General features: G+C 36.8%; 1 protein-coding gene and 1 non-coding gene across 7 annotated transcripts in view; both read left to right on the top strand.

The window, feature by feature from the left end:
• Positions 1-13,363, top strand: part of Klhl13 (kelch like family member 13) — a 165,694-nt gene that overhangs the window by 130,667 nt on the left and 21,664 nt on the right. For all 6 annotated transcript variants that reach the window (XM_052738090.1, XM_052738047.1, XM_052738056.1 and 3 more), the window contains one exon: positions 1,797-1,938. In XM_052738090.1, the coding sequence (XP_052594050.1) occupies positions 1,797-1,938 (142 nt within the window). The remainder of the gene's footprint in view (positions 1-1,796; positions 1,939-13,363) is intronic.
• LOC128118286 (U1 spliceosomal RNA) lies at positions 3,861-4,024 on the top strand. Its single transcript, XR_008221118.1, has one exon. It is a non-coding gene; the product is annotated as a U1 spliceosomal RNA (small nuclear RNA).

Genomic DNA, 13,363 nt, shown 5'->3' with positions numbered 1-13,363 from the left:
TTTTAAAGCTATTTCTGAAACCTTAATGGAAGGCTATGTTCATTTTCTTTTATGCTTGTCAAAATCTAATTTGAATTATTCTCTATTAAATATCTATGAGAGATGAATAAAACATGGTTTATATTTTATTAATTCATTTTTCATTGTACTATGGCTCTAATATTGTTAAGAAGAATTGATGTCACCCTTAAGGCAAGAATTTCTGCTAATTATTGCAGGATTTAAAAGCACTTGATTGGTGTCAGTATTCAAAAAGCAACATCTTTGTGTATAAAGTAGCTATAGTCTTAAAACTCTTATTAAAACTGAGCAGCTCAGATTATAGATATTAGAGGAAAAGGACGAAATCTTTGATATTGGATAGTCCAGATAGGAAATCAAATAATTTAAATTTCAGGAAATTATAGCTAAGTAGAAAAATTTAAATTGATATTCTTTCTTTTCCTAATATCCACTTAGCAGTATCCATCATGAATGCACAAACCAAACCAATTCAGAGCCAAGGACTTCTTGTTCTTAGGCACATGATCCAGAATCCATTTTAGCTTTATAGAGTTAGGGGTATAAAAGGCTTCTTGTAAGAAATAATGACAGATCATTCTAGGGTGGTCAATTTTTAGTATAACCTAAGGAAAGCCCTGTAACTATCAAAGGTTTCATTATCATCTCTGGTAATTAAGTGTCTTGGTGACTCCACATTCTGCATTCTTTTCTTACAGCCTTTGGGGAAAAAGTTATTATTTTAATATATACTTAGGAATGTCTTTCATTTACTTATGTTATTCATTTCTTTGAAAAGGGGAAATGCTAGTAGAATATAGTTGTTTCTGTAAACAATCCAAAACTGAGGGAAAAAAAGCTAAAATTTTTCTTTCATGTGTAAAATTTTATTTGGTTAGAGTTGACTAGAGTGATTACTAATAACAGCAAAATGAAGTACTGCATTAATATATTGCAATTATTTTTTACTTTTATTAATAGGGGTGTATGAGAATTGAAATAAAGCCATATTTAAATTTAAATCTTGATTCTATTACTTGACTAACCTGGATAAGTTATTTATAACTTTGCTTTCCTTAACAAAAAAAAAGATAGGGACTGGAAAGATAGTTCAGTGGTTAAGAGCATTTGTTGCTTTTGCAGAGGACCAAAATTTAGTTCCCAGCACCCACATGGTGGCTCACAACCATCTGTAACTCCTGTTGTGGGGGATCTGACTCCTTCTTTTGACCTCTACAGGCACCAGACACACTTGTGATATACAGACCTGCATGCAGGCAGACATTCATACACAATATATAAAATATAAAAAGAAAGGAAAAGGGAGCTAATAATATGACCTTTTGCATTTGGTTGTCTTAAAGTAAAAGAGCTCACCTGTGAAGTTCTTGGCAAGTACTTGATAGAGAGCAGTGATTAAATACATCAGTTACTAGTTTTTTCTTTCTAAAATTAGATACTTGAAATTAAGCATAACTATGAAAGACACAATTTGATGACATTGCTATTTGAATAGTAAAATAAATATACAAAGCAAATATTGTCACCCTAAAAGTTTCTTGAGACTGTAGCTTAAAAATATCTTTTAGTTGATTTCTCAGTTCTTTTCTAAATTTTCTATTCTTGGAAAGCATTTTAAACATGTGCATTTCTTCTATGCTGTGGACTGGGTATGAAGTTAGAATGCAGTAAAATGAACCTCAGTGTATTCCATAGATAGATGATTGTCAGCAATCATTATTGTGAATTATGCACATTTTCATTTTCCTTACCTTTTCATTTAATAAATCTTTCAGATCTCTTGTGGACGAGGACGACCAGCACATGAAACTGTGCCTTGCAAGCAGTGAAATGGGGCTCTCTTCCCATTTGCAGTCTTGCAAGGCAGGAAACACACGGATCTTTACCAGCAATACCCACAGTTCTGTGGTGTTACAGGTAATTTCTACTGTCTCTTTGGGAGGATTTGTACAGTTACAAAACCTTCTAGTTGTTGTTTTGAAGTGCAGGATATCAATAAGTGGGGAGGCTGTTAATGTGTGGGGGTGGGAAGGAAAGGTGCCTGGAAAATTTGTTTTCAGCTCAGCTATTGTTAACATAAAATTTCTCAGAAATAGAATCTATTACTTAGAAATAGAATCTATTACTTAGAAAAACAAAACCCCACCAGTGTAGAAATATTAGTCAAAAAATGCATGTGTTCTTGAGTTTAAAATCATCCCCACAGTTGATTGTTTTTATTTGTGTAGAGTATCTTGATAGCATGTCACTTTATTTTTTAAATTTATTTTTAATTTCATATATATATATACATATATATACACACACACACACACACTGTTTTTACATCATTTCCTCCTATTTCTTTTCCTTTCTCCCTAAAGAATATCCTGTTTGCCACCATTGACTCTAATCTCTGTTATTTAACAGCCAAAGGAAAAAAAATCACAAGTTTCCCATTCTAAATATTCTAGTTCGTCTTCTGTTATGCAGTTGTCTTTGTCATAGTCTTAAATATCACATTTATTTGATGTCTCAGTTCTCATTGGACATAGTAGGTGTGGGAGTAGGGATGGAGGCTACTGCATATAGTCCCATTGATAGATGTAAGAATTAATAACTAACATGAAAGGAGGGGACAGAAATCTAAGGAACACAAAGCGCCAGGGATCTGGGACTATTTTGCATGGACGTTGACATTCCAAGTGACCTTACTGACTTCTGTGGTCATTGATGAATTAGAGAACAGTAGAGTCATTGATGGCCATAAGTGCCTTCTAGATGAAGTTAAAATCTGACAGTCTTTTTTGCTAAGTAACATTATATATATGTATATATATACACACACATATATATGCATATATATATATACACATTTCTAAATGTATCTTAAAATGAAATCATCCTAGATTAATTTTATGATCAAAAACAACTACTTAAAGTAGTATATATTATAATGAAAGATGATGCTTATAATTATTGTATAATCTGTTTAGTGTAATGTCTCTGGGCTTCGTTTTCCTTATCTCTAAAATGTGACTCTTGATCCATAAATCCTGAAAGATGGGTTCTAAAGTTTGTTGTCCTTTGGGTATCCTCAGCAGAAATATGAGGGCCAGAGAGAAAGACAGTTCAGTCTTTTGGCATGTTGACACTGTATACATAGTATCAATGTTGACTTTTCCAGCCCATGTGAGGAAATAATAAGGGCTTAAGTAGATATCAAGAACATAAGAGGAAGTAATATGCTACTTTAATGTCCTTGTACTAGAGAACAGCTTTAAAATACTGGGAAAAAAACCAGAGGCAAGAATCTTCTCCCACCAACAACCATGGATTATTTTCTCCATGAATGAGTAAATGAGATGATAGAGAAGATGAATTATAAATCATTGTTACAGTGAGGGAACATTTAAAATAGCCTGAATGTTTTCCCTGTTATCTTTTTGTCATTTAATCACATACTTTTTGTACTCAGTGCACAGATGTATCCTACTTTTTTGTTTGTTTTAAGACGAGATCTTGTTCTGTAGCCCAAGATAGCCTGAAGTTTACTTTATAGTCTAAGCTAACTTTGAACTGAGGCAATCAGTTCTGTCTCAGCCCCCTAAACAGGATTCTCAAAAGATCAATACAAATGTCCAAGGAGCATTCAAAAAAATGTTCAAATCCTTAGCCATAGGGAAATGCAAACTAAAACTACTTTGAGATTTCATCTTGACCTAGTCAGAATGGCCCAAATCAAGAAAACAAATGGCAGCAGATGCTGGTGAGGAACATTTATTCACCACTGGTGGGATTACAGACTAGTACAGCCACTGTGTAAATCAGCGTAGAGTTTTCTCAAAAAGCTGAAAATCACACTTACCTGGCAGGGGAGATACCATGATCACGAAGGTGGTTTTCCCAGGGCGAGGCTTATCCATTGCACTCCGGATGTGCTGACCCCTGCGATTTCCCCAAATGTGGGAAACTCGACTGCATAATTTGTGGTAGTGGGGGACTGCGTTCGCGCTCTCCCCTAAAAAAAAAAGCTGAAAATCAATCTACCGCACAATCCAGCTATTCCACTCTTGGGTATTCAAAAAACTCTAAATCTTACTATGGCAATGGTTGCTCATCAATGTTCAATTAAGGCTCTATTCATAATAGCCAGGAAATGGAATGCACAACAAAAATGTGAATGGAATATTACTTAACTGTTAAGAAAAATAAAATTGCTGGAGATTGTGATACATGCCTTTAATCCCAGCATTCAGGAGGCAGAGGCAAATGGATCTCTAAGTTCAAGGCCAGCCTACACTCAGTCTACAGAGTGAGTTCCAGGACAGCCAGGACTGTTACACAGAGAAACCCTGTCTTGAAAAAAAAAACAAATAAACTAATAAATAAATGAATGAATAAATAAATAAATAGTGAAAATGGGTAGAACTGAAAATAGTCATCCTGAGTGATATAACCCAGGCCTAGATAGGCAAACATCACATTTTCCTTCCATATGTAGATGTTAGCTATAAATCTTTAGATAGGTGTTTAATTTGCAATACCCACAGAAGTTAGATAACTAGTAGGGGCCATAGGAAAGGAAGGGATCACTCTAGGGAAGGCCGATAGAATGCAGCGATATAAAGGGGTAAAGAGGAATAATGGAACAAGGATTAAATGGGGTGGTGGATGGGAGGCCAAGGTAGAGGAGGGAATCTGGGGAGGGAAAACTAATCCTGAAGGCCTTTGAAAAAGCCATATGGAAACCTACTACTGTACAAGCATCCTAAAATATATACCTAATACATACAATCAAAGAGTTTAAGGGAAGTTATCCTATCACTGGAGGACAGTACCCCAACTAGATACCACATACTAGCAAATAAAAACCACCAGTATCAGGTCCTGGTTACCTCTTTGAGTTTTGACAGTGATGTCCCAAAGGCCCCTAAACATTTCAGGATAGTGCCTTTGCTCTTGGTTACTCTCCAGAACTTGATGGCAAGACCCTGTTGGTGAAGACACCACATACTTGAGTCATAAAACATGAAAAATTAAAGTGAGTACAGACCTGGAAGCTTCACTCTTACTGGCTAGTTTTCATAGTGCTAAAAGACGCTGTGCAAGCTACTGAAGGAGAATCATAATCATCATTGTTACCCAGCTGTGAACCCCGTGAGCTACAGTAATGACTTTCCTGGCATGATACTGTATGAGAATGGCACGAATGTTAGGCGCATGAATATTTTCTTGGATATAAGACCCACTCCAAGAGATGGAACCCATACCTGACACTGTTATTGGGGCCAATAACCTGTGTCTCTACTGGTCTTAGTCTCTAGGGGAGAATAGACTACTACTATACTCCTAAATTGACTTAGTATTTAAAAAACTCCTAATGGCCTATTAGTACATCTCTCAACCCTTAGCAGAAAAGCTACTTTGTGTAATGTTGGTGATTAGCATAGGGACCAACAACTCGACAATGTGCAGCTAAAAAGAGACTGAAGAATATTCAGCTCTAAATTAGAAATCTATGTCACATCCCTCCCCCAGAGTTTCAAGGATCGTCCAGAAAGAAGTGAGCAGAAAGAGTGTAAAAGCCAGAGGCAGAGGGGATGGATGACTCTGTAAATACAGTTTTCCAGACACAATAGGACAAATGCACATATGAATGTGCAGCAGTTGTGACAGTGTGCTCAAGACAGGTGCACACGCAAGACAGACAATATCCCAGTGTAGGGGTGGGGAGTTGGCACACAGTCTCACCCTAGCTGGGGAGCTATTAGCATTTGATAGCTGCTGGAAGAGAGTGAGTTGTTTTCTTTAAGAGTGTGACCCCCCTGGGCAAGTGAGCCACACTCTAGGGTAGGCCTCACACCTGGGAAATGCAAATACAAATTAAAGTTGGTGAGTTAAGAGGAAAAAAAAGAAGAAAAAAGAAAAAGCGAAGCCATGTGGGTAGAGAGGTGGGGATAGATCTGGGAATAGTTTGGAGAGGGGTTGAGTGTGATCAAAATACATTGCATGAAATTCTCAAAGAATTAATAAAAATAATATTTTTAAAACGTACCTTCCCACAAACAGATTTGAAGACCAAGCACTAACAGGGAACCGTTTTCTATATAATTTTGGATGTGTGGTTGTCCAGGGAATAAGCCAGAGAAGTGTTTAATATATAAATGTTATCATTGTGTTAAAATTAGCAGCAACGCAAACTCCAGTACTGTCAAGGGGAAAGATCCATGGGGAGCAACTGTTTTAGGAAGTCTCACCCTGAGTGATTACCCATTTCCTAACTGTAATGAGAATAATTTGATTCGTCTAGCTCAGCCCAAACTAGAATTCTAATTATAGTACTACTGGCTAGTGATCTGACTTTGAGAAAGTCATTTATCCTCTCTGGACCAGTTTCCTTATTTGTAATCTGGGTGAAAGATACGAAGATTAAATGTCACAGTTTATGGAAAAGTAAGGTCTATGATAAATGTTTCTTTTCCTTCCACCCAAGCTAAACAGAGAATATTGCAGGGGGAAATGTAGCTGATCAGAAGTGATGGGTACACCAAATAAGGTCTCCATCTGGTTGGCCTGAGTGACTCTAGAAGATTAGTCATCTTTATTAAATAGGCTGCAACAAATTAGGCTGTCAACGTGCCTAGAAAGACATTTGATACATAATCAGCTTGCATTCCTAGAACCTTAAACAAATCCCAGAAGAATCCATGATGGAGTTAGCAGTACAAATTACATGTACAAAGTAAGAAGATTACCCAGAGTTAGCTTAAGGACTGATTGTTGAAAGTCAAGGATAATTTCATTGCCCCCATTCCTTGACTGCTACTGTATCTGTGCTTGCTTCTCATAAAGGCTTCAGTTCTTTGACTTCTCCTTATTATCCCAGATTGACAGTGTCTTTCTTTTACTATGCAGTCCTTTGATGATAATTCTCAGTATCATATGCTCTCAGATGCATTAATTTTTAAATAAGGGCTTTATTATGATGCAATTCATATACCATATAATTCACCTAGTTAAAGTGTATAAGTCAGTGGGCTTTAGACTGTTCACAAGATTTTGCAACTATCACAATAGTCTATTTCTGAAATAGTATCATCTCAAATTAAGAAAACCTGTATCTGCTAGCAGGCACTCTACATCTGCTGCCAGCCCCTTCCTTATCCTTATTAATCTCTCTAGCTCCATACCTCTGTGTATTCTAAGTATTTCGTATACATGAAGTTATCAAATACATGGTCTTTATGACTAGTTGCTGTTACTTACTAAAAAGTTTCCAAGGCTCATCCATGTTATAGCATGTACCATACTCCTTTCTTTCTATGACCAAACAATATTCCCATTGCATGGATGCACTACATACCGTTCACCCATTTGTTCATTGATGGGTACCTGGTGACGTCCAGCTTTTAGCTTATGCACAATGCTGTGATGATTATATATTTACAAATATTTTCATTTCTTTTTTATATGAGTCTAGGAATGGAGTTGCTTGGTCCTGTGGTAATTGTGTGTTTAATCTTTTGAAGAACTGCCGGAGTGTTTGCCAATATGGCTTATTGGTGAAATTATTAAGGCCACTCCACGTAGTTAAAAGGAGATTTATTTAATGGCGTAACTTACAAATTAAGGAATAGGTAGGTCGCGGAGTCTGGGGAAGGTGTATCACAGTCCAGCGGTGTTCTCTGGAGCTCTGCTCGGTCCACCTCTCCAGTCCAGGGTCCCGCAACAGAGCCAGCGCCCGCCGATCCAGCTCTCGGGTCCCCAGGCGCCTTCCTTGGCCCCGCCTTGTAGGCGTGACATTGCCGAAGTCTCAATGGGGGTTGGAACTTCCAGATCAAAGCTGGAATGGCTACCCACTACATCTCCCCCTTTTTGTCTAAATAAGAAAGTTCTGACCTAATACAAGACTATATACAAAGGAATGGTTATCAAATATTGTCCAGGAATAATGAGGGATAATGACCTAGATAAGATGGAACTACAACCAATGCAAACAATATCAAGCAAGAAACACATACTAAAATCCAGAGAAGTGTAGAGCATAGGTAAATGGCATGTTACAAAGATCATTCCAAAAGGTGTCCTATCTTAAAGAACCTGAATCTAATACTTAATATATTCTATCTACTAAGTTGTAACTATAACTGCTAGTCTTCAATCCCATCAAAGACCTGAGAAGGAATATAATGGTACCTGAGAAATGGTAGATGGATGCAAGCAACTTTCGGGAATCTTGCGAGAGTAGACGGAGACAGCTGGCAGCCTGGACAGTCACCTAATGTTTCTCAGCATTGTTGGTGCATTCAAATTGGCTACAGGCCTAAAGTATCTGACAGACCATTTTCAGAAGCAGGAATTCTGAAAGACCATCTTACCCTGTCTTGGCAGAGTACAGTGGTCGCTTTCCTTGTGTCCCACTTTGGGGCCCGCACTCGGGGAGGAGGGGGATCGCCTCACTCACAGCGGTTTTTCGCTGGTCTGGGGGCTAAGCTAGGGAGCTGAGACCGGACTAGCTGCTCCCTTTTTCGGGAATGGAACCATGTAGGCTTTCCCTGGTTCTATGGAACTCTGCAGGCGGGTTTAGGTACCCGCCAGCCGGGGAGGAGGCTGACGGCGGGAGCCACCCAGGCCTTTGGAACTTGCCCCACGTTGGGCGCCAGATATTGGTGAAATTATTAAGGCCACTCCACGTAGTTAAAAGGAGATTTATTTAATGGCGTAACTTACAAATTAAGGAATAGGTAGGTCGTGGAGTCTGGGGAAGGTGTATCACAGTCCAGCGGTGTTCTCTGGAGCTCTGCTTGGTCCACCTCTCCAGTCCAGGGTCCCGCAACAGAGCCAGCGCCCGCCGATCCAGCTCTCGGGTCCCCAGGCGCCTCCCTTGGCCCCGCCTTGTAGGCGTGACATTGCCGAAGTCTCAATGGGGGTTGGAACTTCCAGATCAAAGCTGGAATGGCTACCCACTACAATGGCTGCACTATTTTATAGTTATACTGAATTGTAGACGGCTCTGGTTTCTTTATAGTAAAGAATAAATGTAGCACATGCTCTTTGACATGTAGTACACTGAAAGAAAGCATGTAGTACATGCTCCTTGACAATTGTGTGGTTTTTTTAAAAATATGGCCATCCAAGTAGGTGTGAAATACTATTATGGTTTTGATTTGCATTTTCCCAATTGCTAATTATATTGAGCAGCTTTTCATTTGTGCTTATGGTCATTTGTATGCCACCTTAGGTGAAATGTCTATTTAGAATATTGGCCCAGTTTTTAATTGGGAGATTTATCTTTCCATAATTCAATAATAAATGTTCTCTTATATGTATATGTTATATATATATATATATATATATATATATATATATATATAATGTAGATACAAATCCTTATCTCATAAATAGTTTGCTGGCATTTCTCAAAACATCTTCAGATTTATGTTCCTTCATTGTTTGGCTATGTTAATTTCTAATCCTTCATCCATTGAATCACATACCCCTTTCCTTGGCATTAGCTTAGCAGAGTTAATAGAAAAGAGGGTCAAAGAAAATGCTTACATGGCTTTGAAATTTTCACTGTCCTCATGTTCTTTCACATGTCATTGTCCTTAGGCCTCTTTCCTCTCCTAGAATGCCCTTTCTTTTCTTTATCTGTCTCCTATTTGTTCATAATGACTCATCTAAATTGGTACCTTTTGGTAACATGCTTTTTTCCCTATTTAGGAAGTGGGTATTTTTTTTTAATTTATGTTTACCTGACACATAAAACACAAAAGTACACATATTAATGAGTGGCATGATGTTTGGGTACATGGTAAGTTGTATGATGTTTAAATAAGGTTAAATATATTTGTCTCCTCAAATATTTACTATTTCTTTATGGTAAGAAGTTTAAAAGTCCTTTCTTCTAGCTTTTCAAACTTTGTGAAACGTGCTTGTTATCTACAGGCACCCTTTTAGGCAGTAGCACACTAGAACTCTTTATTCATTCCTATATAACTGCAGCTTAACAACCATTGATCTATTTCTCCCATATAAGATATTTTGTGACTAAAGCAGTTACTGGCTTCTACTATATCCACATAATTCATTCCTTAATGAACATCATCTCTTAGAAAGATTCTCCAGACCTGGAATCTAACATGTTCTTTCTATATGCCTTTTATCTAGTGCTGTGGTATGTGAGTATTGTTCATAAATATCCAGCTTTAATTTTTTTAATATTGTCAGTATCATTAAAAGATGCAATGCGTGTAAAGAGCTTAGGCTAATACTTGGCATAGAGAAACCACTCAATGGCTTTTGCTGTTCTTATGGGTATTATTTATGGAATGAATGACTTTAGATGGCAATATATGATGCATTTACTTATAATCTTGCTTCATTGATACTTGAAAATATGTAATAAAACAGAGATGGCAAGAATTGTTATATCCACCTTATATGTAGAGACTGACTATCACAGAAGTTAGGAGGACTGCCAAAATTCATATAACCATTTAGATGACACATACTAGGACTTGACCCAGGTTTTCTGACTCTGTATGTGCATTTATATTCTAATTCTGTTCTAAACTGTTTTACCTTCTAAAATATAAGCTCTATAAATATGAACTGCCTATTAGCCATAATTATAAAAATATATCAATAGAAGCTAACAATTTACATGAATAATATAGTAGGTTTTATTCTTGATAGAAAAAGTAGTATTACACAGATTATTTCCCTCTTTGTCTGTTCTTCTCTGTATCTGTCAAAAAAGTAAATAAAACAAAAGCAAGGAGTCAAAATATGAATTGTCATTTCATTGGTAGCCCCATTGTTAGGAAAAAGAGACCATAGCTAGGCTACAAGGCTCCAGATGGGAGCTATCCATGCTAGTTGTTGAATACTTCTGTCATTGAATATAAACCATTTCTTGGATATTAGTAATACTTAAGCCCACGGACACTTAAAAATACTTTTCTGTTCTTCCATTGAGACTGGTAATTGACACTTTCCCATCCTCATGACTAGTGCCTAACACTCTGATATTTCCATGTTTTCTCTATTTTAGCTATTTATTTTCTCTGCCTAATTTTAGTGCTACAGTCACTGTAAGATATAATTTTATAACCTTCAGTTATTACCTAGCTAAAGAATGTTTAAAAGTGGGTTGTTTAAAAAGCTGAGGCAAATTAATGTGTCATGCTTTCTACTGGTTTAGCTTCATGGAATGTTAATTTTAAAGTTGATGTTTGGGTTCTTGGTCATGACATGTTGGTGACCTTTACCTCATTTCAAAACTTTACAAGAGAAACATTTTTAAAAATGTATTGTTGAGCCAAACATGTCAGTGAATGCCTTTAATCCCAGCTCTCAGGAGACAGAGGCAGGTGGATCTCTGTGAGTTTGAGGCCAGCCTGGTCTACAGAGCAAGCTCTGGGACAGCCAGAGTTGTAGGTTGCATAGAGAAACCCTGTCTCAAAAAATGCTAACATAAACATAATAACTAAAAGTTACATGTTATAAAATAGCTCAAGTAATTTAGATTGCTAAGATTCTATCAAAGTCATACATTTCATTTATTTTCTGTTCCTTCATGGCAGCCAGAATAGAAAGAACTTATTATATATCTTTGCTGGGGAAGTACTTCTTAGATCCTCCATGGTAGGGTACAATGAACCATTCTTATATTTTCTAATTGATATATATCTTCAAGTATCCAACCCTCTTTTTTTTTTTTTGAGACAGGGTTTCTTAACCCTCTTAATTGAATATTTTCTTTAATTTTTAGGTTTATTTTATGTATATACATGTTTTACCTGCATGTATGTATGTATATATATGTATGTATGTATGTATGTATGTATGTATGTGTATTGTGTACATACCAGGTGCCTGAGGAGGCGAGAAGAAGGTGTCAGAGCCCCTGGAACTGGAGTTACAGAAAGTTGTGAGCTGTCATGTGGGTGCTTCCAGTTTTTTATTTCTTCCCGTGACTTATTGCACTGGAAATATCTGGAGACAAGTGTTGAGTAGAAGTTATTAGCATGTACATATTGTTTTCTTCTTGAGTTTAAGGGAAAGCTTTTAGTCTATGAATTCGGCGACTTTTTTTAAATCAACAACCTTAGCCTCACTGCAGTTTGAATGGCTTTCCTAAAGGCTACTTTTACTTAGAGAGATTGCCCTCCCTTTTGACCATACTATACTACTGCTTTTTGTATTGTTAAATTTGACATGTTAAGACTTAATTGTATATCTATGCTCTTGATGGATTTGTTTTTATTCTTTCTTTGTGAATCATTGTCTCTCTATGTAGCTCAAGCTGACCTCAAACTCCCAATTTTCTGGCCTCAACTTCCTAGGTACAGTCATGTACTGCCATGATGGACACCTCTTGATGGATTTTACTGTTGTAGTTCTTCAGTTATATTTGTCTGGTTTGAGTGTTAAGGTAATACCTGGGACTAGATAAGGTACTACATATCTGTGATAATATCACACAGGAAATAGAGGCAGGAGAGTTATGAGTTCAAGGTCAACTTCACCCACATAACTACTTGGAAGCCTAGGCTACATGACATACTTTCACATAAAAAAGACAGTAAAGAAAAAAAACAACAACAACAAACCAAAAACAATGCTGTAGGTAGCATGCACAAAATTCTGGAGTCAGTACTTGACACTGTACCCCAACATGGAGATTTCTAGTCACAAAACTCTTCAAGTTTTGGCTTCATGTGTTTTGCAATTCTGCTCTTAAACATAGAAAAAATTAATGATTTTATATTCTCTTGTTTAATTGATGCCCATGTCACAAAATGACTCACATTATCCCTGCTAATAGTCTTTGTTCTTAAATATGTTTTGTCTGATACTCTATTTATGTCAGCTGTGTTTTAGTTACTGTCAACTCAGTATATTTTACCATCTTCTTATTTTACAAATTGGAATATACAGTTAGAGTGATTTTTACTTGACTGTGCATTGCAAATATGTCATTTAATCATCAAAATTATGAAATGGAATGATTACATGACTCCAACTTATGTCTTATTACCTCTTGGTAGTCCCTTTTCCTAAATCTTGGGAACTACAATCAATTTTCCTGTCACTTTGTTTCTGTTGTTAAAAACAAAACAACCCTCCAAACTATAATATAACCTATAAGATACCGAGATTAGCTTCTCATAGTCTAGTCTTTTAGATCCATTCACTCTGTCATGTATGTTAATAGTTTGTCCCCTTTTTAATTCTTGAACAGTGTTTTACAGTATGATTCTTTGTGATATTTCTTGGCTATACTTCATGTTAGATCAATACTTTCCACTTACCAGGGATCTCTCTCTCTCTCTCTCTCTCTCTCTCTCTCTAA

The sequence above is a fragment of the Peromyscus californicus genome, unplaced genomic scaffold (genome assembly GCF_007827085.1).
Source record: "Peromyscus californicus insignis strain IS unplaced genomic scaffold, ASM782708v3 Scaffold_10__1_contigs__length_136768540, whole genome shotgun sequence".
NCBI classification, from domain to species: Eukaryota; Metazoa; Chordata; class Mammalia; order Rodentia; family Cricetidae; genus Peromyscus; species Peromyscus californicus.
Note: the sequence above shows the minus strand (reverse complement) of the source record. Positions and strands in the feature narration are given on the sequence as shown.